We start from the raw sequence: 22,632 nt of genomic DNA, 5'->3' as shown, positions 1-22,632 counted from the left end.
GCCCACAGCCTCTGCCACCTGCGCTAATCACACCAGTACAATAGATTTTTTTTTTCTCAAATTATTTTACAATAATTTCAATATTTATTATTTATGGGCAGACATGGTTGTGTTTTTTGTAAAATGCATTGACTTGTTCTCTTTTCCAGTCTGTAGATGTGGACTGGCCGCCTCCAATACCAGAGTGAACCGTGACTTGAGCTGCTCTGAAATGGACAAATCAAACCTGACAGAAAACCAAAGGCCAGATCGGGGTCGTAGATGATATCAGGACGAGAGATGAGCTGTACTTTTGGACTGAATATAAGCCAGAGAGCTTGTATAAAGTGTTAAGTTATATCTTGGACCTTTCATTTGAAATTTAGGATTGAAATAAACACTTCTTAATTCAATGAGTCAGATTTAACTTTGAGTAAATATGTTTGGTTTAAAGTGGTTATTCACCCTTTTGCCATTATTTTCAAAATAATTGTGTCTCAGATGTCCTTGTTTACGTGCATATGACAGGTCAGACTACTTACTTCATGTAGTACTGCTCCCTGTACTTAATATTATGCTAACACTCTTACATTGTTTTGACTACTTTAGAGAAGTTGATCATTTTGCATCCTGGTTGGAAATGATCAGAAGTGACACACCTTACGGTCAGAAAATTGTTCTTTGTGCCTAAATGGTCCCTGTATTTTGGATGGGATTTTGTGCATTGATGAGAAGCTGCCATTTCACAGATTTAAGTGATTTTTTTTTTACCACAGGTACACCCACATACAAGATAATAATAAAAAAACAGTTATAGTACATGCACATTGAATATTTAAATGATAGTAACTTTTTGTTCTTGCTCCTCTCAGTTCCCAACACTAATGCACAGGACTCTCTTCAGAATGGAAACCTTTAGGGTCGACTGTGTCCCAATTCGCCACATGCACAGTTCAAAGTGCCGTTCGAAGTACCCGGCCAACGAAGGGTACTCCTCCGTGTACCCACCTTTGTGCTGAAATGGGACACGGAGCAAACTTCAACCTCTGTCTGTGCACTTACATAACGTATCTTATGTGACATCGCTGAAATAATTAGTTTTATTATTTGATAGAAGAAAAGTCAAGGTGTCATCGCAGCCGTTTATTTCTGTTTAAATTGAATGAAGTAAGGATTTAATCTTTCCCTTTGAATATCAATAGACAAATGTAAGGTTCGAGGTGATTTTTTCCCAATTGTAGCTTCTACATAACTTTAACAAAATATACCTTGTTAAAACGTAAAAACAGAGACAGAGGTAACAGTATCATTTTTACATTCATAGTCTATAAACCAGAGAACACTGATTAGTTGTACATATAGTGGGATATTGCAGTTTAACGGTTCTGTATCTGGGCCAGGTTTAATTTGATCTGTGGCTAAATCACTTTAATACCAGTAGAGGGCACTGTTTACCTTCTATGCAATATATGTCAAACTCAAGGCCCGCGGGCCAAATGTGGCCCTCCACATCATTTTATGTGGCCCTCAACAGGGTAAATTAAAAGGTATGATGGTCTTAAAATCTCAATTTATCAGGCAATACGCAGTTACACAGCCATATTTTTACATCTAAGCAAATGCATATGCAATATTAGTAACTTGAATAAGCAATAAATACAGAAAGAGTTAACAAGTTAAAAAATTATTAGGTTTATTTTACATCTGGCCCTTTGAGAGCAGCTATTTTGGTGATGTGGCCCTCGGTGAAAATGTGTTTGACACCCCTGTTCTTTGCCTTCTATACCTGAATGTGCCACAGCTGCACAGGTTTTTTAATCATCAAATACACGGCCTGTATATATCTTTAATCAGATTTTAAAGTTTCATGTAGCAACAGTTTCATGTCGCACTGTTGTAGGTGACGTAAACCAGTACTTACATTTGAACGTGTATTGCGTAGCAGACCCCATTTGCGTAGACGCGGTGCATGACGGGATATAGCAGTGCGTGAAGTGTGCTCGGATGCACGCTCCGGCTACGGCCGATCTCCATGGAAACGCATGACACATTTTCGGGCGCATCCGTCAGGTGCATGAAATGGGACAGCACTTGTCATGCCAGAAGTTACGTAAGCCCTTAAATGCACCATTTGAACAGCACTTGGAACGGTGCATTTTTTTAACAGCATTTCCCGTTCCATTTCTCACCCAAACTGCCTCCAGCGGCCCCCCGGTAAATTGAGTTTGAGACCCCTGCTTTAGACAATCTTCACTTTTACCTTCTATGTTAACGAGACATATTTGCAGTTACTAATGTATTATTTATGGAAAAAGCAATGTGAAAACCAATATGAAATGTATCTTTTACAAAAGTGAAGAATCAAGACACCAAAACCCCTGAAATGTATTTCCTTTTAATTTAATTCAAAATAAATACTACCACGGCAATGCAAGTCCACTACTGGGTTCTTGCCCTAATGTTTTGGTAAGAAAACAAACAAGCAACGAACGGATAGACAATCCCCAGAAATAAAACAAAACAAAAAGACTTAGTTAATGCATCCAACATCATCATCTTCATCCACTGACTTTCACTCAAGAGGTGCCATTTTAAAACGACATAGAGAAAACACTGTCTAGAAGATGACAAACTTAAACTATGGTACAAAAGTTATGGAATGGACCTGATGAACCAGCACTGCAAAAATCAATGTGGCCGCACTTTGCCATTGTCTTTTTCGTTATTTTTTTCAAGTTCAAGGGTATAAAGTTTGTACGGCCTTTGCGGCTTCGAAGGGGAGGGTAGGAAGGAACAACATTGTGATACAAAGTCCCCAAGTTATTCCCCAAAACATAAAATAAATGTGTACAATATCTGTCTCTCTCCTTTTTAACTTGTTATTTTCAGTCACGCACATAAACACGCCAGTCAAAGATGTCACGAAAAATAAAAACAAACAGAACAAAAAGGCATTGCATATTTACATTGACAAGAAACAAGAAAATGGGGCGTTACAGGAAATTCCCACAGTCCTCTAACACGTCGGCTCAGTTTTCTCAAGTCACATGATCAGCAATTCATTCATGTAATACTGACAATGGCACATCCCAGCAACTTAATAACTGATCATAATAATGAAAATAAAAGTGCTATTTATTTAAATATATTTTTGTTGATATTTCAGGTTTGAACATTTGAGCATTAAGTGACTTTCTTTTAAATTAGACAAACTTCCGTCCAATAGAAGGTGGATTAGCCTACATATTCAACATATTTACTGGCAAATTATATCATAACTGTAATTTTACCCAATTTAAGTTATTCAAAATACTGAAGTTTTTAGAACACTGCGTGAAAAAGATTTGAAAGTAATGGTACATTCATCTTCCCACTTCAGTTTTAGTGTATTTAAAGGTGCATTATGTATATTTTCTGATGGAGGGTCTGTCACCTGTATGTCTCCATGAAAATGTTACCGTTTTTCCTGGAATGGTTCAAAAGTCTAGCATTAAATTTATCTCCATAGTGACGCCACCAGGCCAAGTTACAGGTCATATCTGTTGAGAGGTGGAGGGGTGACCCCGCTCACAGTAAGAATGTTTTTAAAGTTATTTAAGTAATAAAAACCCCTGTAGTTGAATAAATGCCATACTGTATAACATCTGAGGCAAAATAATAACATCTCCATGGAGACAAGCAAGTGGCAGACACAAATAGAAAAGTTACAGTTGTAGTCTGCCATTTCTCTACTGTCTATATTTTACTCTGAATTTGAATTGAATTCCCTTCAAGTGCTGGGATGCCCAAATATGAGCTATGTGCTATGATGACAGCATACACAGTTGGCCCCATACGCCACTTAACATTAACATTACAAACATACATTACATCATTGATCCCTGTATGAACGGATTTCCACTAATTCCTACAGCCACAAGGAGAAAGAGAACAGTTGTGTTTCTATAAGCCGTGAAGAAAAAATAAACCAAAATTATTACAAATTCTGCAAAAAATGTATGCTGTATAATGAAAGCCTGGAGGTGTAGTATGCACTGATGACATGGGAAAAGATACAGCTAAAGTATATAGCGCTTTGAGTTGTATGTTGCTAATGTAGGATATATTAGCAGTCAATATAAGCTTATAAGAAAAAAGTTGACAAGTTAGCATTTTAAACTAGCAACTTATAGATGTGAGAAAGTAAGTTAGGCAGGGGACAATAAAAAGTTTCAAGGTGGGGGTGTCCTTCAAAGTTTGTCTCTCAAACTTAAAATCCTTGCCTAATTCCTAGCCTACTTTTTACACATCAACAGTGCCAACAAAACGTTGACTTGTTCCTTGTACCTCACAACTACTAGGACTGTACGCCTTTAGTTGTACAAAAATGTTAATAGGATTCAAAAAATGTATATGGACAATGCAGAAAAGAGAAAGCACTGTTAGTCAGGGATTTTGGAATAAATTGAGATCATGAAGTTTTTTTTTTTTTCATACAAATAAGCTATTTACTCGTGCTTTTCTTGTTTTTGTTAGTGCATTTTGGGTCAAGATAATGTTGAGACCTCTTAGCCAATTCCACGCCCCCTTTTGGTTGACTAATGAAATACACAAGATTTTTTTTTATCGATTTTGCAGTCTTACCAACTACTACCAAATTATCCCAAATCAGTAAAGTTAGAATACCATTGAAACTTAATACTGTTCCTTGCCTAAATATACATATAAATAGTGTATATTTTGGTAACTATAGAGACTAATGAAGAGGTAAAAGTTGTATGAAGCTGAGAAACTGTGGAAATATATTTTTGTGAATGAGGTTGTGCTCTGGATCCTGAGTGAACTGTGCAGTAACTGGCAGTTTAGTGTTATTGTTGTACACAAACAAACACATGTAACAGACACATAAATGGAATAATTCAGCTTTGCAATAGGCCTGTATGAAATGCCTCACAGCTAGACGGTCATGGTTTGATTCACAGATTCCTATATTGAGTTTTCATGCTCCCCTCCATCAACTGCAAGTATGCCAACACTCCAGTTAGGTACACCTGACCAAGATCCTGGGTCTACAGGTGCTGCGCCCACTGCTCCTGACTGGTTTACCCAAAAGGTGCTGAAACATGTAATAAGTACTATGACCTGCACAATTTGTAAAAATAAAAAAAATCGAATTGAGATTTTTCCCCATTGCAATTAGATTTGCGGTACATGTTTAAAAAGGAGGATTCTGTTCAGAGTGCACATTGTAAACCTCCTGTAGAATTAGCATTTGAGAAAAGACTGAAATATAAACTAGTACAAGAATACCATGCATTTCAGAACATGTTTGTAGAGGTATACTACAGGTACGACAAGATTAATAAAAAAGAATATTCTGCAGAGGACATTCTTTTATCCAAATAATTTCAGCCTTTGCGATTTGATACTTGATCCAACTCAAATTGTAATTAGATTGTGATATATTGTGCAGCCCTACTATATAAATAAATTATTACTAATTGAGACACAATGCAAGCCCACGTAAAGCTGAACTAAACCATTAAAATAAAACTTGTTCAAAAACACGACACGTCCACAATGAAGGGACTCCATCATTCACTTCTCCATCAACAGCAGACAGTGACCCATGACTAATTATTTTTCGTCATTTTTCATAATTTTCTGATTTTTCTTTCTTTTTTCTTCTAGTTAATCAAGTGAACCACAAGCCATGCACTTACCCCCCAAAAAACATTTCCCCCGCCCCAAAGTTATCACCCTGTTGGTATGATACACATCTGCACACGTAAGGCAACATTTTTGGTTTTTTGTTCCCTAAAAACGGCTCTTTCAAACCAAGTGCAAAAAAGTCAAAAAGAACAACAAGAAAAAACAGGGGCAGAAAGATGGACTCAACTTAATACTGACAAAAATAAATAACAAAAACATTGCCTTCTGCTGTAATAGCGCGGAAAATGTAGGAGATATTTTTTAGTGTGGGGCTATCCCACTGTGCAAAAACCTCTTTAAAGTCCCTAAAAAGACTCTTCTCCGTCCACTGGAGAGGAGGAGGAGAAAAACAGCGGACACTGGTACTTTTCCTAAAATGGCTACGTGTTTTCCTCAGGAGCTCAGGAGCAGGAGTCACTCACGACCGCTTGCAGAGTACGAGAACTGAGGGAAGTGAGGTCGCCGCTCGTTATCTGCCGCATCCATGCCATCCTCGTCATCTGAGAGAGTGGGAGAGAAATGTAAAGAAAAGAATGAGAGGGAAAGAGAAGAGAAAGGGATGGAGGATAATTAGTTTCATTATTATTATTTATCGTCTATATTTTCTTCAGCTATATATTGCATTTCAAAATTTCCAATTGTGACATGCCTAGTTTAAAAAGTACCAGCTGCCAGGTGCTAAGCGAAATCTAAATAAGGCTAAGGCTAAATAGTCGCTGGTGGAAAAAGGCTACAACAGGACTCTAGTTGATGTTGATGATGATTAACATTTAGTGGTTCATAATAGACATTTTGGTAACTTTACTCACATTTCTCTGGCGGGGTGATGGTGATGGTCTGTGCTGTGAACTCTTCGTCGAAGTAGCGTGTGTCTGTCTCCGAGGAAACCTGTGGCATGAAGGGCGGGACCAGCTGCAGACAGAAAGGTCAAAGGTCAATGACACATTCACTGTACTTTGAATGCAGCCTACTGAAACCTATCAATGTGCTTTTGTCAGAGATTTTGAATTTGATGATAATTTCAGATGGAGGGTAGACACCAATATAACTCTATGGGAGATTCACTGTTTTTGAAAGAAACTTGTGATCCACGAATATTTGTTGTTTAATGAATTGGCACCACGAACTTGCCATATTAATCTCTCCATTCAACTGACACTGACATCTTTGCAGTTGGATAATGTCATTACTTTCTGAAGCTATTCTCAAAAAAACAAACAAAAATGTGGCTAGGTCCAGTAATTACAGAGATATTAACCATAAACCAGTTCAACATGTCTGCAATTTGATCACATTCGACCATAAAATTAGTTGAAGTAGTTGAAGTTGTTGATACCAAAAATTTCAATGTTGAATTTGTTTTCATATCAACTCATTTTAGACAGTTTTATTATTAGAAACTAAAAACCTTTGCATATATTCAAAAGGACAAATCCTATATTATCTTCTTTATTTTCAGGTAAGGAAATCATTTATGTAATCAATGAACACAAGGTAGCCCTGATGCAGAAATATTTATTTTTTTCCCTCACCTTTTTGTCATAGACGTCCTGCCAGTCAATTGTGTTGAAGAAACTGTGTCTCATGATCTCCTTTGCATCGTCCGGTCCTCCGCCGAGTCTGTACCAAAAACAGAAATCAAACGTGAAACCAGAATATCCACGACAGAAATAGAAAGGGTGAGTGTGTTTTGTTTTATTTTGGTCTCTGAGGTAATGCTGTTTTTCAAAGAAATATCCACAAATTTGATCCACCATCCTCCATCCATTTGTTGGGGATTGGGCCCACAAACTTAAATAATTGTGGCTTTTTTTTCCTCTAATGACAACTATCAAATCTTCAGGGTTGAATAATGGCACCTCCTTCACTTTGTGCCAGTTGAGAATAGGCTCAGGTAATACAGAGAGACCAACCATAGACCAGGACAACAAATCTAAAGGTGGGTTCAGACCTCAACATCAGGAGACTTTACATGCAAAGTCTATGGAGACGTGCTTGTGATCTCGTCCAACGTTTCCGCATTTCAAACATTTGACCTCTTGAGTGTCGACTCAATTTTGGCAGAGTGTTTTGAACGTAACAGTTATGCCACGTTCACATACAATGCGTCAAATTGCATCAAATGGCCAGTGATGGACGCTTTAAAATTTGCTGCCATTTGTGTGTCAAGGGCATCTTTGGGTGACCAAAGCATTTACCACATTTGCTCGTCAAAGAGTCATGCTGTCGAGCCAAAAGTTTCGCTTTTTCAACTCTGTCATCTGACACTTTGGACGCATGAACAGAGCGTCCAACGTGTGAACGCTCAAGATGCGCTGCATCAACATCAGATTCGCACTGCACTGGTGCTTTAAAGCGAGCCTCAGAAACGCAGAATGGCCTAGACAAGCTTCCGCCATAGACTTTGCATGTAAACTCGACACCGCTGGCATCCTGGTCTAAACACAGCATGAGAGATGCTTAGACTGTTAATGTGCACATTATTTTTCTTCGTTTATAAATGGAAAATACAAAATAGGCCTATGAAAACCACTGTAAATCAAAAGTGGATTTAAAAGCACAAGACTTTGCTATTATAAACCCATGTTTTCCTCATGGAAAATGGTATGAATTTCGCCTGGTTAAGCTACGCACTTCCTAGACATTTTCCATCATTGCACATTGTGACAATTCAGGTTTTTATGAACCCAACATATAGCAGTAGTCTAAGTATTTTTTGGGATGAGGTAGTACCGCTTGTTGGGGTCCTTGATGAGCAGGCCGGACAGCAGAGACTTGGCATCCGCAGACAGAGTGCGTGGAAACTTGATCTCCTCCATCAGAATGAGCTCAAACAGTTTCTCATGGTCCTGGTTATAAAAGGGCAGCCTCCCACACATCATCTCATATGTGACCACACCCAGGCCCCACCAGTCTACCGCACGCCCGTAGTCATTGTCCTCCAACACCTGAACAAGATAATATTACATTTACTTGTATAGTACTTTTTAAATTATTACAAAGTGCTTCCAATTATATGCAACATCTTGAGAACTCTTTCCCATTCAAAGGATACAAGATTTTGTTTTAAACTGTTAATCGCTATGGCAACAGTCATACTTGGTCATCGTTCTAATGCCCAGTACATGCCCATTTGATTACACCATAACCAACATAATCAGTTTGATGGAGTCTTACCTCTGGTGCAAGGTACTCGGGCGTCCCACAGAAAGTCTTCATGGTGGCAGTGTCAGTGATTCCTTCTTTACACAAACCAAAATCTGTGATCTTTATGTGCCCATCTTTGTCCAGCATCAAGTTCTCCAGCTATAACCGAGTCAAACAAAAATAACCTTTCAAATAATAGTAAGACATTTAAGAACAGACTGAAGTGTGCACATTTTATGAGCGCATTAGAAAGCATTAGCAAACATTATGAGAGCGTTAGAATTTCATTCAAATTCAAAGAACTTAATTTGTGGCCTGAAACATACGATTATGAAATGTTAAAAAAAAATGCATTTTGGAAAGTTCTGACATATTTAGGTTTAAATTTCGGACCACTCATAGAGCACAACGGAAAAGGGAAATGAAAACCTAATGAAAACCTAAAAAAAAGTACAAAATCTTGATAACAGTGGACAGAATAGATTCAGGAACAATATATGAATAACTCAATTCCAACAAAAACGGCAGATAGAACCCTTTAATTCTAATAAGAAGATGTATAATTGTTGTTACTATTGTGGGCTTGAGAGCACAGTACCTTGAGGTCACGATAGACGATTTTGGCCGAATGCAGGTAATCCAGAGCAGAGACGATCTCCGCTCCATAAAAACGAGTTCGGTCCTCAGAAAAAACTCTCTCCCGCGACAAATGGAAAAACAGCTGCAAAAACAAGTTCAATAATTATGAAATTAGCACAAATGTACCAAAGATTTGTCGGGATTTGGATTTTGACATATAATACATATTAATTGGATTTAATTAGTTTTAATATTAAACTCCCACAACAACCAGATATTTATTTAACATGAGCCTGTCCACGGACTACAGGTAGAAATTAGGAAAGATGTATGGTGCCAGGTTATAACAAAAATACTGGGTTTTTTTTAGGTCAGTGTAAAGTCGTGCACTGTCCCTGTACAAATAAAAGCATACCATACCATTTATACATTTTCTCTCTTTTACAAAACAGCTAATGTTTTAGCTTGAATAAGGCTGTAGTAGGTCAAAGGAAAATAATAATAAAAGTCTGACCTCTCCTCCATTGACATACTCCATAACAAAACAGAGCCGGTCTTTTGTTTGGAACGAATACTTCAGTGACTGAAACAGAGGATATTGATTAGAGATGTCAAAGTATACTTATAATGAATGCATCTTTAATATTTATTTATAATCTATAATCTTTATAATACTTACTGTAAGGAATGGATGCCTAGTGTTTTTTAGTACCCGACTTTCTGTGAGTGTGTGAGCCACTTCATCCTGACAAGAAGAGACATCATTGTATTAAATTAAAAGTAGAATTAAATTCTATTTGTATATACTTTTGGAGCTATCATATTTATCCATAACCCCTAGTAAGTACCTTTGCGATGATGACCTCCTTCTTGAGTATCTTCATGGCATAGTAAGTGCCACTCGCCTTCTCTCTCACCAGAATCACTTTCCCAAACGTACCTTTCCCCAGCAGCTTCAGATAGTCAAAGTCATTCATTGTCTGAAAAACAAAACAAAAATTATCAGATATTACTATTCTGACCATCCAAAAGTATGTAAGTATGTAAGTATGTATGTAAGTATGTAAGTATGTATGTATGTATGTATGTATGTATGTATGTATTATACACACACATATAAATATATACATATACAGTTGAAACCAGAAGTTTACATACACTATATAAAAAGACACATACGCGTTTTTTCTCACTGTCTGACATGAAATCAGACTAAACTTTTCTCTTGTCTTAGGTCAATTAGGATTTCCAAAATTATTATAATTATTATTTTTTTAAATAATGAGAAGGATTTTTTTTTTTTTTTTTAGATAATTTTTCATTACCTTCTTCAAAGTCAAGAGTTTACGTACAGCAAGATTACTATCTCTTTAAACAAGATGGGAAAATCCAGATGATGATGTCATGTCTTTGGAAGCTTCTGATAATTTATTGACAACATTTGAGTTAATTAGAGAGACTCCTGTGGATGTATTTGAAGGCACAACTGAAATACACTGCTTCTTTGTGTAACATCATGGGAAAGTGAACAGAAATCAGCCAATATATCAGGAGAAGAATTGTGGACTTGCACAAGTCTGGTTCATCTTTGGGTGCAATTTCCAGATGCCTGAAGGTGCCACGTTCATCTGTTCAAACTATTATACGCAAGTACAAACACCATGGGAAGGTCCAGCCATCATACCACTCAGGAAAGAGATGGGTTCTGTGTCCCAGAGATGAACATGCTTTTGTTCTTGGGTTGATATGCACATTTCAGACCAAAGCAAAAGACCTTGTGAAGATGCTGCTGAAGCTGGTTAGAGTGTGTCATTATCCACAGTGAAACGAGTACTGTACCAACATGGACTGAAAGGCCACTCTGCAGGAAGAAGCCATTACTCCAAAAGAAACATAAAAAAGCCAGATTACAGTTTGCAAATGCACACAGGGACCAATACATTAATTTTGGAGATGTCCTGTGGTCTGACCAAGCTAAAATTTAACTGTTTGGCCTTAATGAGCATTGTTAAGGTTGGAGGAAAAACCCAAGAACACCATCCAAACTGTGAAATATGGAGATGGCAGCATCATGTTGTGGGGTTGTTTTGCTGTAGGAGGGACTGGTGCATTCCACAAAATAGATGGCATCATGAGGAAAGAGCATTATGTGGAAATACTGAAGCAACATCTCAAGACATCAGCCAGGAAGTTAAAGCTTGGGCACAAATGGGTTTTCCAAATGGACAATGACCTGAAACATACAGCCAAACTGGTTACAAATTGGCTTACGGATAACAAAGTTTATGTGTTGGAGTTTCCATCACAAAGCCCTGATCTCAATCCTAATGAAAATGGGCAGACCTGAAAAGACATGTGCGAGCAAGGCGGCCTACAAACATGGCTCAGTTACACCAATTCTGTCAGGAGGAATGGGCCAAAATTCCTGCCAACTATTGTGAGAAGCTTGTGGAAAGATATCCAAAACGCTGGACCCATGTCACACAGTTTAAAGGCAATGGTAACTAATATTGATAAAATGTATATAAACTTGACAGACTGAAAAAATGTCTAAAAAATCCTGCTCTCATTATTCTGGCATTTATCAAATAGAAATCATTTTGGTAATCCTAATTGACCTAAAACAGGAAAATTTTATCTGATTTCATGTCAGAATACACATACACACACACAAAATACTAAGGGTAACACTACTACTAGTACTTGTATTACGACGACTATAACTGTTGATGCTACATTTACTGGCCCTGTTTCAAAAAGCAAGTTTAGTCCAAACTCTCTTAACACTGGAAAAGAGGTCAACTCAGATTTTTCAGTTTCACAGGGTTAACCTAAACCCTGAATCAGTTATGGTAACTCACTCTGTATACTCTCTGTATACAGTATATTGGGTATGTCATCATATTTAGAGCAACATGTGCAAAGTGATGGTGAGTACAATTATTATTTTTTTTAAGTTTTAAAATAGTGTTTAATGAACTACAAAAGTACAACAGAAATAATGTGATTTTGTATATATTATTTTACATATATTTATATATAATATATGCATTATATAAATAATAACTTAACATCCCATTTTAATATCAAAGCTGCATTTAACCTGATAATGCAGTTACATCCTTCTTGTCCCTCTAATATTGCCATTGCCATGGTGAATCCTGTTTTCTTTGATCTATCGATCATGGCTTCCCTTGTCAGCTAAACTCAAAAGTGAACCAACTCTGAGTGGTCTTACTCTGCTCCAAACTTGAGACTGGAAAATCTGAGTTGCCCTGTCAGAGTATGATAACTCTGAGTCAGAAATTGAACTCAGCGTTAGCTCAACCTTCTTTGTAAAATAGGGCCACTAACTACAGTAAACTTTGCCTCAAAAAATAAATAAAGACTTAGCTTGTTTTAGAATGAATAACTGTGGTAACATCCACATCACAAAACAACTTCCTAACTCTTTATTATTTCCACTGAATTTCATTATAATGCATTTTAGCTCTAGTTTCCTTAAATGCTTTCGTACCTTTCTCTTGTAGTGGCTGATGGTTGTATCCATCTCCTCTTCGTTCACGTTCTCAATCTGCGACGTGGGGCTGCACAGGATTCCCTCTTCTTCCTGTTTTGCCAAAGACTCCGCCACCATCGTGATCGCCTCCGCCCACTCATCCCTAATAACACAAGAAACAAAAGGTATTAATAATGAAATTAGGAAGATAAATGATGCACATGTCTTATCAGCTTTGGATTCACTTCTTGCCTGACCATGTATATTACGGACGCTTCCACAGTGGGGTTAGGATCGATGGGCGTCACAACCAGAAAAGGACCAATATGGCCCCGCCCACTTTTCATAGTCAGCCGGCTCATCACAACATGAAATCTGGCATCACCTTTGATGCACAGTTTCCCTATTTATCTTATGTATTTACTAATAGTGTGTACTGCCATGAAGCTCCCTCTTTTAACTGAACTATATGAGCTGCCGGCTCTGTGAATCTCGTTCTCTCCAGAGGGAGGAGCAGAGGGAGGAGAAGAGAGAGGAGAAGAGAGAGGAGAAGAGAGAGGAGAAGAGAGAGGAGAAGAGAGAGGAGAGAGGAGAAGAGAGAGGAGCAGAGGGAGGAGAAGAGAGAGGAGCAGAAGAGAGAGGAGCAGAGGGAGGAGCAGAGAGAGGAGAAGAGAGAGGAGAAGAGAGAGGAGAAGAGAAGAGAGAGAAGAGAGAGGAGAAGAGAAGAGAGAGGAGAAGAGAGAGGAGAAGAGAGAGGAGAAGAGGGAGGAGAAGAGGGAGGAGCAGAGGGAGGAGCAGAGGGAGGAGCAGAGGGAGGAGCAGAGAGAGGAGAAGAGAGAGGAGAAGAGGGAGGAGCAGAGGGAGGAGCAGAGGGAGGAGCAGAGAGAGGAGAAGAGAGAGGAGAAGAGAGAGGAGAAGAGAGAGGAGAAGAGAGAGGAGAGGGCTATGCGTTTGATTTGTCTTGATGGTAATGTTGCTGTTTGCCTGTATTTTAGAGGATAATAACACAGATTACTTTAATAATTATATATTTTAGGAGACAATGATAACAATGAATTGGATTTTTTGTATTTTAGAAGATAATGATACATTTGAACCTTTGGGGTAAAGTGTTTCAATTTTTGACTATTTTAAATACTTAATGATACATTGGATAGTTGTGATTTTTAGGTGGCATAGCTATTTATGAAATATGTCAGAGGTGCTTTTATTGAAATAACAGGTTTTATGTCTTCTGTCTATACCTGCCCAAGGACTGCAGATGGAAGGCAGCTTGTAGTTAAATCTGGCACTGGGCATCTTTTCTCTTTGAGATCAACATAATCTGGGCACTGTGCTTGTTTCAAATAAATAAAATGTGTTGATAAAGGTAATGAAAAATATATTATATTGATATTTAATATGTTATATACAAGTTATAGTAGAGCTATAGGCTGTTACTTGTTTAGTTGATTGACCAGTTGATGGTGTCTTTGTCAAACAAAATGTGTTTTAGTCAATTAACCACTATATTTAGATTATAAGGATTTATATAGGACAACAGTAGACAGGAGAAGTTAGTAAAAGAGTGAATTAGCAGAGGGTTTGGTTATTTATATGTAAAAAGGCTGATTAAACTCTTGATTTAGAAGCTGAATCTGTTTTTATATAAATACATTGTTTCCTAGTACTTTTTCTGCATAAAATGTTTTGCTTTGCATGAACTCATGTGCAGTGGTGTGAGTGCAGTTTGGGGTCAGATACATGATGAGATCACAGATATGGAAAAAAAAAAAAAAAAGGTTTTGCCATACCCTCTTTTTAGTTGACTAATCGATTTGCAGGACATGTCTTTAGTCAACCAAGAAATTCTTTTGTCGACTATAGCCCTATAAGATATACACCACAATAGAGCCACTTACGTATGTCGTCAGCTTCTTGGGGCAGTTTTGCGGATGTTATGAGCGTTTGTGTCAACAGGTAACAATACGACTCAAACATAAATGTGTTTGGGAACTGGCACCCACGCCTCACTTCCTGTCTTTATATGCTCCACAGACTGAACTCAACCCAGGAACAGGGCTGCAGGTTTTCTATAGGGGCTTTTACACATATCCCACCAGGAAGGCTCAGTATGCATCATGAACCTACTATTAATGCATTTAATATAAGGAAGAAAAATAGACTCTTTTATGAGACTTGCTTTGAAAAGAAAGTATCATATTACATCAGTATTTAGTTTACTTACAAACGTGCCTTGATCAGATCCAAAACAGGACCAGGACTTGGCAACCTTATATTAACCCTTTAAGGACTTAGCACACTATGGACCAGTATAGCTAGACCTAGACTTTTATTCTTTTTTAGCCATAAAAATCATGTTAAAGGAAGTATCAGAATTTACTGCACTTTTTCACACAACTACCTCTATTTTACACATCCATCCATATTTTTTTCTTTTATGCATTGAAAAAATGACTGGGAAAATCCCCGCTGCACCCGCGCTCTCATTCGTCACCTTAAAGGGACAACAGAAGCAGATTACCGTAATGACGGTAAAATATTTAAATAGCCCCATGCCTCCGCTTTGAGGCGCCGTTTGAATTTACATGAGAGAACGACTGGTTGCGGAGTTACGCTACTGGAAAGTCCGCAACTGCGCTCTATAGGGTTAATGTAATTTATTCAAGGGTGCCCTATGTAACTTTTCTGATTGAAGGTTCGCCACTTGCTGTCTTCATGGAAATGTTATTGCTTTCCCTGGAACTTCCAACAATACAGCATTAAACTTATCCATCTCCGGAAGACAAGCAGGTGATGCTGTCAGGCCAAGTTAGAGATCTGTGGAGAGGCAACCCTACTGCGCGACAACAAGACTGCGCGATTTTTAAATATTTTCGAGAAATAAAAACACTTGTATAAATGCAAAATAGATATGTTAGATGTCAAAATTTCCAGGCAATGTCTCCAGTTATATACTGGAGCCTCAAGCCCTCAAGTAGAGTTACATAGTGCATCTTTAAATGTGTTTTCTACAATAAGATAAAGCAGCCTGTTGTTCTCTTGATAGAGCATAGTAGACCAATATGACCATTTGGAATATACCGTAAATACTGGTCTGTTTTGATAATAAAACTTCTGAGCACATGATAAGTTTTATAGTGTGTGCTGCATTCAGAGAGCAAATAATTACCAAAAAGGCATGGACTATTTTAATTATTGATTAGCAAGTTATTTCAGCCCTATACTACCAGGTGAAGTTGTAGTCGTGTTTATTGTTTCAGTCATCTTTATTAAACTTATCCATTTCCAGAAGACAGGGCCAAGTTAGAGATCTGTAGAGAGACAACCCTGCTCACAGTAAGATTGCATGTTTTCAGGTTGTTGTTTTGTTGGAAATAAAAACCCTTGTATAAATCCAAGATAGATATCTTAAATGCCAAAGAATGCAATAAATAACTGGAGACAAGTTTCAAGCCCTCAAGCAGAGTTACACAGTGCATCTTTAAATGTGTTTACTAAATAAGATAAAGCAGTCTGTTGTTGTTCTCTTGATAGAGCATAGTAGACCAATATACTGGCCTATGTTGGTAATAAAACCTTTCAACACATAAGTTTTATTGTGCATATAGTGTGTGCTGCTTTCAGATGGCAAATAACTTACTAATGAATAATTAAAATAGTCCATACTTGGTAATTGGTTATTTCAGCCCTATACTCCCAGGTGAAGTTGTAGTCGTGTTCCCTGTTTCAGTCAGGTTTAAAAATGGCTTTAAAAAGAAACTATCCCTTACCTTTGATGATGTTATAAATAGGCAGAGCTTGTTTTAGTATCAGATATTTTTAGCTGCAGATGGTTCTTGGACCTGTGTGTGTGAATGGAACGAATGATGACCCACCTCTCATCCGGAGTGTCCACGTGGAAAGTCCTCTCAATGACTGTGGTCCACTGCAGACAGCGAATTATAAATGTGTTGGGTTTGGGTCGCTCCGTCTTCATCAGCTGACATTCTGAGAAAAGACAGAAAAAATACAATTCTGTTATTCATTCTTAAAGCTGGGGCACCTAATTTTTGAACAGTGAAAGGAGGAAGTAGGTATTTACATCTATCTAACTTTTTTCACATGCATGAATATTTGAAGCAGGGTGGATCACTCCTTGATAGCCAATCAGCTCTCATCCAAAATTTACTCATAGGGCTCTTTCTTATAAGTTTGCAATAGATAAAATATGTATTAACAAGATGAAGACAGCGTGTAGCAGTCTGAGCTGTGTCATTAAGTACTGCTTTCACAATATACTTTGCATTCATTCACTTACAGATGTAGCTGCTGCCATTAGCATGGTGGAATTTGCAAGATGTTTCTGCCTTTTCTCAACCTATCATTTCTCCACTGTCTCATCAATTTGAGGCTGGGCTATATGACAAAAACTCTCTCATTGTTCTATGCCAATTTTCAAATCACTCATTAAAAACGCATAAAATGACTTGCAACATTCCAGAGCATAAATAATGCAGACCTTTTGTCATAACAACATAAACTGCCCAGTTTATTCCTCCAAAGTCTGAACTCTGCCCCAAACCACATGCTTTTATTATCAATTAAAATTGGACTAATTACATAGCCCTACATCAAATTAACCTTATATTAAAAGTTTTGTGAAATTATTATGAAAGTGAAACATTTTTGTCATGTCATTTGAAAACACATGCTCTTGAGTCTTACTTGCTACAGAAAAGTTGTTGAGTGGATACGCAAGGTCCGAGTCCTGTGGTTTATCTTTGTATCCGATAAAGGATCCATCTGTCTTTAGCAGAAAATAACGTGGTCGCCAGTTCTTTATGTACTCTCCTGAAACAAATATATAAACAAGGCAATTATTTGCCACATTCAGAATTGTAGCACATATACTGCACAGTCTTTGCAAAATTCAGATTGAAAAACATAAACCAGGGAGACAATGGTCAGACGGTTGGGTCAGCAAAAATATAATTTGTGCATGTTCATTGTAAAAATCCCATCTAAATGATTAGAAAAGATATAAAGAAACTAGGAACACTCCATTAGCCAAGTCTAAGTCTAAGCCTCTGGTACAAGCAGGAGGAGCTTCAAGGACAAATGATTGGGAACCACTTGAATAGGCTTTTATTGCAGACTGCAAAAATTATCTCAATGCAATTATAGTCGCAATTTAAATGAATTGAAAACTGCAAATATTGTAGGCTATAACATCTTCTACAAAATAAGAATTCTACACACCCATTATAGCAAACGTACTTATATTAGCATTCATATTGTTCTTACCTAGTACTTATTGCATGCTTGTCTTTATGATATTGTGCTCTGTGTGTTAATAAAAATATAAAATAAGTCCAGTCTCACCTCTTTTCTGGACCCAGCCCTCCTTGATGACATTTTGGTCGCTCATGGTGGCGTCTCCTCACCCCCTCGCCCTCTTCTCCCAGTGTGATGACTTTATCTGGGCCGCTTTCCGTTCAATTCTTACCCTACCTCCACCAACCTGCTCCTGCTCTCACCTGAACCTAATAAATAAACCCTACCGCAATCACTTCCTGGTTCACTTCCCGGTTCCTCCTGTCCCCAACTTTCTCTCACCACCCAATATTCCCTATTCTCCTGTTTTTGTTAACTTCCTATACTTCCTTGACTGTTCACTTGTTTAAACTTTGGGCGCTGCTACCGTGAGTCAACCTGGAAGGAAGCAGAAAAAGGCACACATAAAGTAAGTTAGCTTTCCACTTTCAGCTTAAACATTTCCTGTTTATAGACCAATCAGATGAAAGATTATGACAGGTGGAGGTAGAATATAACACATGATGGATGATGCCATTACAATGACATTAATCATTTTAGAAACTGAACTTTCAAAACAAAGATGACAGACAAAAAAACTGTACACCTGCAAATCATGTCCAAAACATGCCTAAATTACCTTGTTTTCAATTGAAATATGGAATTATGTAGGGTTGCAATAATCGTAATTTGTTTTGATTTAGGTAGGTCCATCTGTATGATTACTATATCAACTCATTTTGTAGGGATCAGTGTTTATCATGGGTACTTTTACTTTGTAGGATCCAAGGACTGTTGGTTATTATATTGGCAAGATAAAGTAGTTCCAATATTACTTGTATCGCACTTCAAAATGTGTTATTGTGTCAGGCCTAAATTTATGTGCCAATATTTTACATTTAATCAATATATTCAATTGTATAGTATTAGTCTAGCACAGACCAGTGATAAATGTGCCACTAGAAACTGACAACAAAGGATAATAAATGACTTAATAATAATGAAAAATAATGATAATTATTGCATACAAGATAATAAGTCAGCACATCAAATCACAATACTTTAAATGTATAATACATAAGTAATAGCCTAAAGTACAGTAACAATGGAATCTTTGTAGACTAAATGAACAGCACTCAGCCACAACCTTAAAATGCAATAAGATAAAGGCTAAATTTAATTAGGATGCTTTTTCTATATTCCTTTTTATACAGACCAACCAAATATAGAATGGTACAATGGGGTCTTTTTATTGATATATTTATTTTTGTATTCTATACAATAGGGCTGCACAATAAATCACAATCAAATCAAATTTTAGTTGGTTCAATTATAATGTAAATATAATGTCCTCTGCACAGAAAAAATAGCTTGTCCTTTTATTATCTTGTACCTGTAGTTTAGACCTCTGAATACATGTTTCTGGGATTTGTGTATTAGTTTAGCAGTTCAGATTTTTGTACAATGTGCAGTTTGAACAGACGTTTTTATGTATCACAACTGCAACACTAGAAAATTTAGTAATTCAGTTTTTTTCCAAAATCACGCAGCCCTAATACAATTAATAGAGGAAGTTCAAAAAAATCTTAGTTACCAAAATGCATTTAGTTTAGACATACAGCATTTTAACTTCAATCCAAATAATAAAAGACATATCCTATAGAAAACATACATAGACAGAAAAGGACTACTAGGCCTACCTGACAGTCTGCAAATCAATGCTTGTTCATTAGTGCATAACCTAGACTTAAACTACACAAAAATGTAATAACCAGCCCTACAACAGTTAGCACACATTGTGCATTGTATTAGCGCGTATTATCGTGCAGCAGTACGTGTGCAGCTGGTGGAATGCCCTTAGTGATCGCCATCATCGGGACATAGCGTGCAAAACAAACGTGAGCCCCCAATGACAACAAAAACAATGGCTGACACCAGCGGAGGGGCTGTGCTTCAATAGCCAGCTGAGGGCGCAGGCCTCCGGGCAGAACGAACCCCAAAACCCCGGCGTCCTGGCTCTAGCTCCGCGCACCAGCGACCACACAAACTCTCCAAACAACAGCTTTTGTTTCAAGGACGTGTGGTGTCATTAACGGTTACATAACAACATCCGGCTTGGCGAGGAGCTTTATATTTCACTGGGGCAGACAAGGATGAATATCTGGTTATTGTCTCGATTAATAGCGTTTTGAGGCGGTGAATGTGCGTGCGTAAAGCGGGCTGGAGAGGCGAGGTCAGCGGCTAGCGGCGTCTGTGTGCACCGGTCCGGCCTGCAGACTGGAGGATGCAAGGGCTAGCCAGGGATGCTAGTAGTAGTGGGGGGTGGTGGTGATGCTAGGGATGCTACAGCTAATGTTAGCCGGTGTTGTGCCGAGTTAAGACTCCCCCTGAATCTGTGGACACTGGCCAAGACAAGATGAGCCAAACCTCTTTTACGTATAGTTTGTTTTTCCTGGGCACTTATTGATAGCGGCTAAACATTTACAATCCATTTCTTTCTCAAAATTTACATAAAGTGTACGTTTTTGAAAAGCCATAATAAACCAAATAACAGCAGGAATCCAGTGCCCAACGATTACAGGTGCATATGTATCACACAATAACACTTTATCTTGTGTATTTCTATATTTTATACATGTTAAAAATGACCAAACACTTGATTTATCTTTCCAAGAGAAGATTGTGCTTTTAGAGCAGTTTTTTTCCGAAAAGTATATGAACCAATTGGCCTCACTTCTAATGTCACATAAACCTCATATAAAAACACACCTAAAAAATTAAAGTTATTTGCAGTTATGGCCTTTGGGTCTTTAGACAATAATGGACAACATTTTCATCTCTGTGTTTCTGAGGGACAAAACCTCCAATTACTAAAAGTGTCCTTCCTGTCTTTACAGATAAGTAACGTGCATAGTTTACATTATCCTGGGCATTCATTGATAGAGTTGCTTAATAATTACAACACATTTCTGTCAGCAGGTAGATACAATGTTAAAAGCCAGTTTTGTTAAAATATTGAAATTAATTCATTGGTAGAGTCTGTGAAATTGCATGTTTATTTGTGGAAATTGTGTAAGGTAATTGCGTGGTCCTCCGTATAAAGAGGAGACACTGCTGGTTCCTTTTAAAATGAAACTGATTGGCCAATATTTGTCATCACAAATGTCATCTGCCGTAAATATCATAATGAATAGGTCATATTATATTAGGTCAATCAGGTTATTACCATGGATCATTGTGATCATCCAAAATCCATGTGGTCTTTTAGTCAAATTTTAAAAATAGTCTATACAGCAAACATTTAGCTGTGGGAGATGTAGATAAAGGACATATTTACTTCTCAAATCAATTGCATCTTTGTATGTTGATTCAAACAAAATTTTGCTGGAGGTGCTGCTCGTCAGTAAAAAGGCAGTGTCCCCAGCTCACCCCTGTCTGCAGAAGCACATGTTGTACCAATGTGCATTTCTACCTCAGAAACAAACCATTTGATTATTATTTTTTGACACATTTAGAAGCAGACTGTTGCAAAACAGTTTAAAAGATAATTTTATTATTTTGTGATTTGTAAATTTCTATAATATTTGCAGACAGATGTTTGATCCACATGTATAAAAGGCCTATTCCAGAGACATATCCTTAATGAGACTTGCTAGTATTTCTAAGTTTAGCAAAACCTCATATCATTTGCTTAGTATACTATATACCTAACATTATATTTCTGAATAGCAGGCTATTTTAACATCTCATTTCATCTGAAACCACCAACCATGCCAAATCACTACAAGAAAGCATGGTCTGTTGTATGCGTAATCCTTAAATTTTGTGAACAAATTTGGATGTTACATCAATTTGAACCACAATTGTTCAAACATTGGTCAAAAGAGAAATCCCAGGATATTGCAATACTCAATAGGGTAACATTTTCTGTCTGGGGTGCCGAATTGGGCACAACACCGGCTCCGCATCCCTTGCAGCCTGGCGAATGACGAAGCAGGGGCTAACCGCAGCTAGCCGACATGCTTACCCCTCTCTTCCACCCTCGAATCCCGCGTCCATCACTCCATCCTCGCCATAAAACTCCACTCACCCTTCTACCATCATGCTAAAACGTCTTGTAATAAATTCACCTGGCGGGGTCGAAGAATGGTTGGGATGCCCCTCCTCCCTTTCCTCCTCTACGGGCTATGGCATCCGACCGCGCGTCAGTGGAGAAAGGCGCAGGGCAGCGAGGGATCCATGGTCGCCTTTGGCATCTCCAGGCCCCAGACAGCGGTTGTCCACTCCAAAAGGGTATATTTCTTGGTAAAATATCCAAGCGAGACTGAAAGGAAGTCGGTGAGGGAGACAGAGGCTGAGGCGTTGGACTGACGCACCGCCGGGGACAGACAGACAGAGCGTCACGTTCACGGGTTGGATCCGACTGGGAGGACCCTGCTGCG

At 38.0% G+C, this 22,632-nt stretch overlaps 2 protein-coding genes across 2 annotated transcripts in view; one reads left to right on the top strand and one right to left on the bottom strand.

The window, feature by feature from the left end:
* pus10 (pseudouridine synthase 10) overlaps window positions 1–2,365 on the top strand; it is a 12,873-nt gene extending 10,508 nt beyond the window's left edge. The window contains exon 18 of the mRNA XM_033967989.2: window positions 150–2,365. Within this exon, the coding sequence (XP_033823880.1) occupies window positions 150–188 (39 nt within the window). The 3' untranslated portion in view covers window positions 189–2,365. The remainder of the gene's footprint in view (window positions 1–149) is intronic.
* On the bottom strand, window positions 2,359–22,632 carry akt3b (v-akt murine thymoma viral oncogene homolog 3b). The gene is made up of 14 exons (XM_033970945.2): window positions 22,321–22,632; window positions 18,260–18,589; window positions 17,603–17,728; window positions 16,774–16,885; window positions 12,914–13,058; window positions 10,245–10,376; window positions 10,076–10,141; window positions 9,911–9,979; window positions 9,416–9,538; window positions 8,848–8,976; window positions 8,404–8,618; window positions 7,203–7,290; window positions 6,480–6,582; window positions 2,359–6,170 (listed from the first exon to the last, which is right to left on the bottom strand). The coding sequence occupies exons 2-14, from the start codon at window positions 18,303–18,305 to the stop codon at window positions 6,085–6,087; spliced, it is 1,440 nt and encodes a 479-aa protein (XP_033826836.1). The 5' UTR covers window positions 18,306–18,589; window positions 22,321–22,632; the 3' UTR covers window positions 2,359–6,084.

The sequence above is a fragment of the Periophthalmus magnuspinnatus genome, chromosome 1 (genome assembly GCF_009829125.3).
Source record: "Periophthalmus magnuspinnatus isolate fPerMag1 chromosome 1, fPerMag1.2.pri, whole genome shotgun sequence".
In the NCBI taxonomy this organism is placed as follows: Eukaryota; Metazoa; Chordata; class Actinopteri; order Gobiiformes; family Gobiidae; genus Periophthalmus; species Periophthalmus magnuspinnatus.
Note: the sequence above shows the minus strand (reverse complement) of the source record. Positions and strands in the feature narration are given on the sequence as shown.

Bases quoted from the DNA above. Each gene is read 5' to 3' on its own strand.
- akt3b (XM_033970945.2), bottom strand. From the start codon at position 18,305: ATGAGCGACCAAAATGTCATCAAGGAGGGCTGGGTCCAGAAAAGAG. The intron at 9,539-9,910 runs GTCAGACTTTTA...TTGTTTTTGCAG, and splicing joins AGTATGTCAATGGAGGAGAG to CTGTTTTTCCATTTGTCGCG. The intron at 6,583-7,202 runs GTGAGGGAAAAA...TTCTGTCTGCAG, and splicing joins AGGACGTCTATGACAAAAAG to CTGGTCCCGCCCTTCATGCC.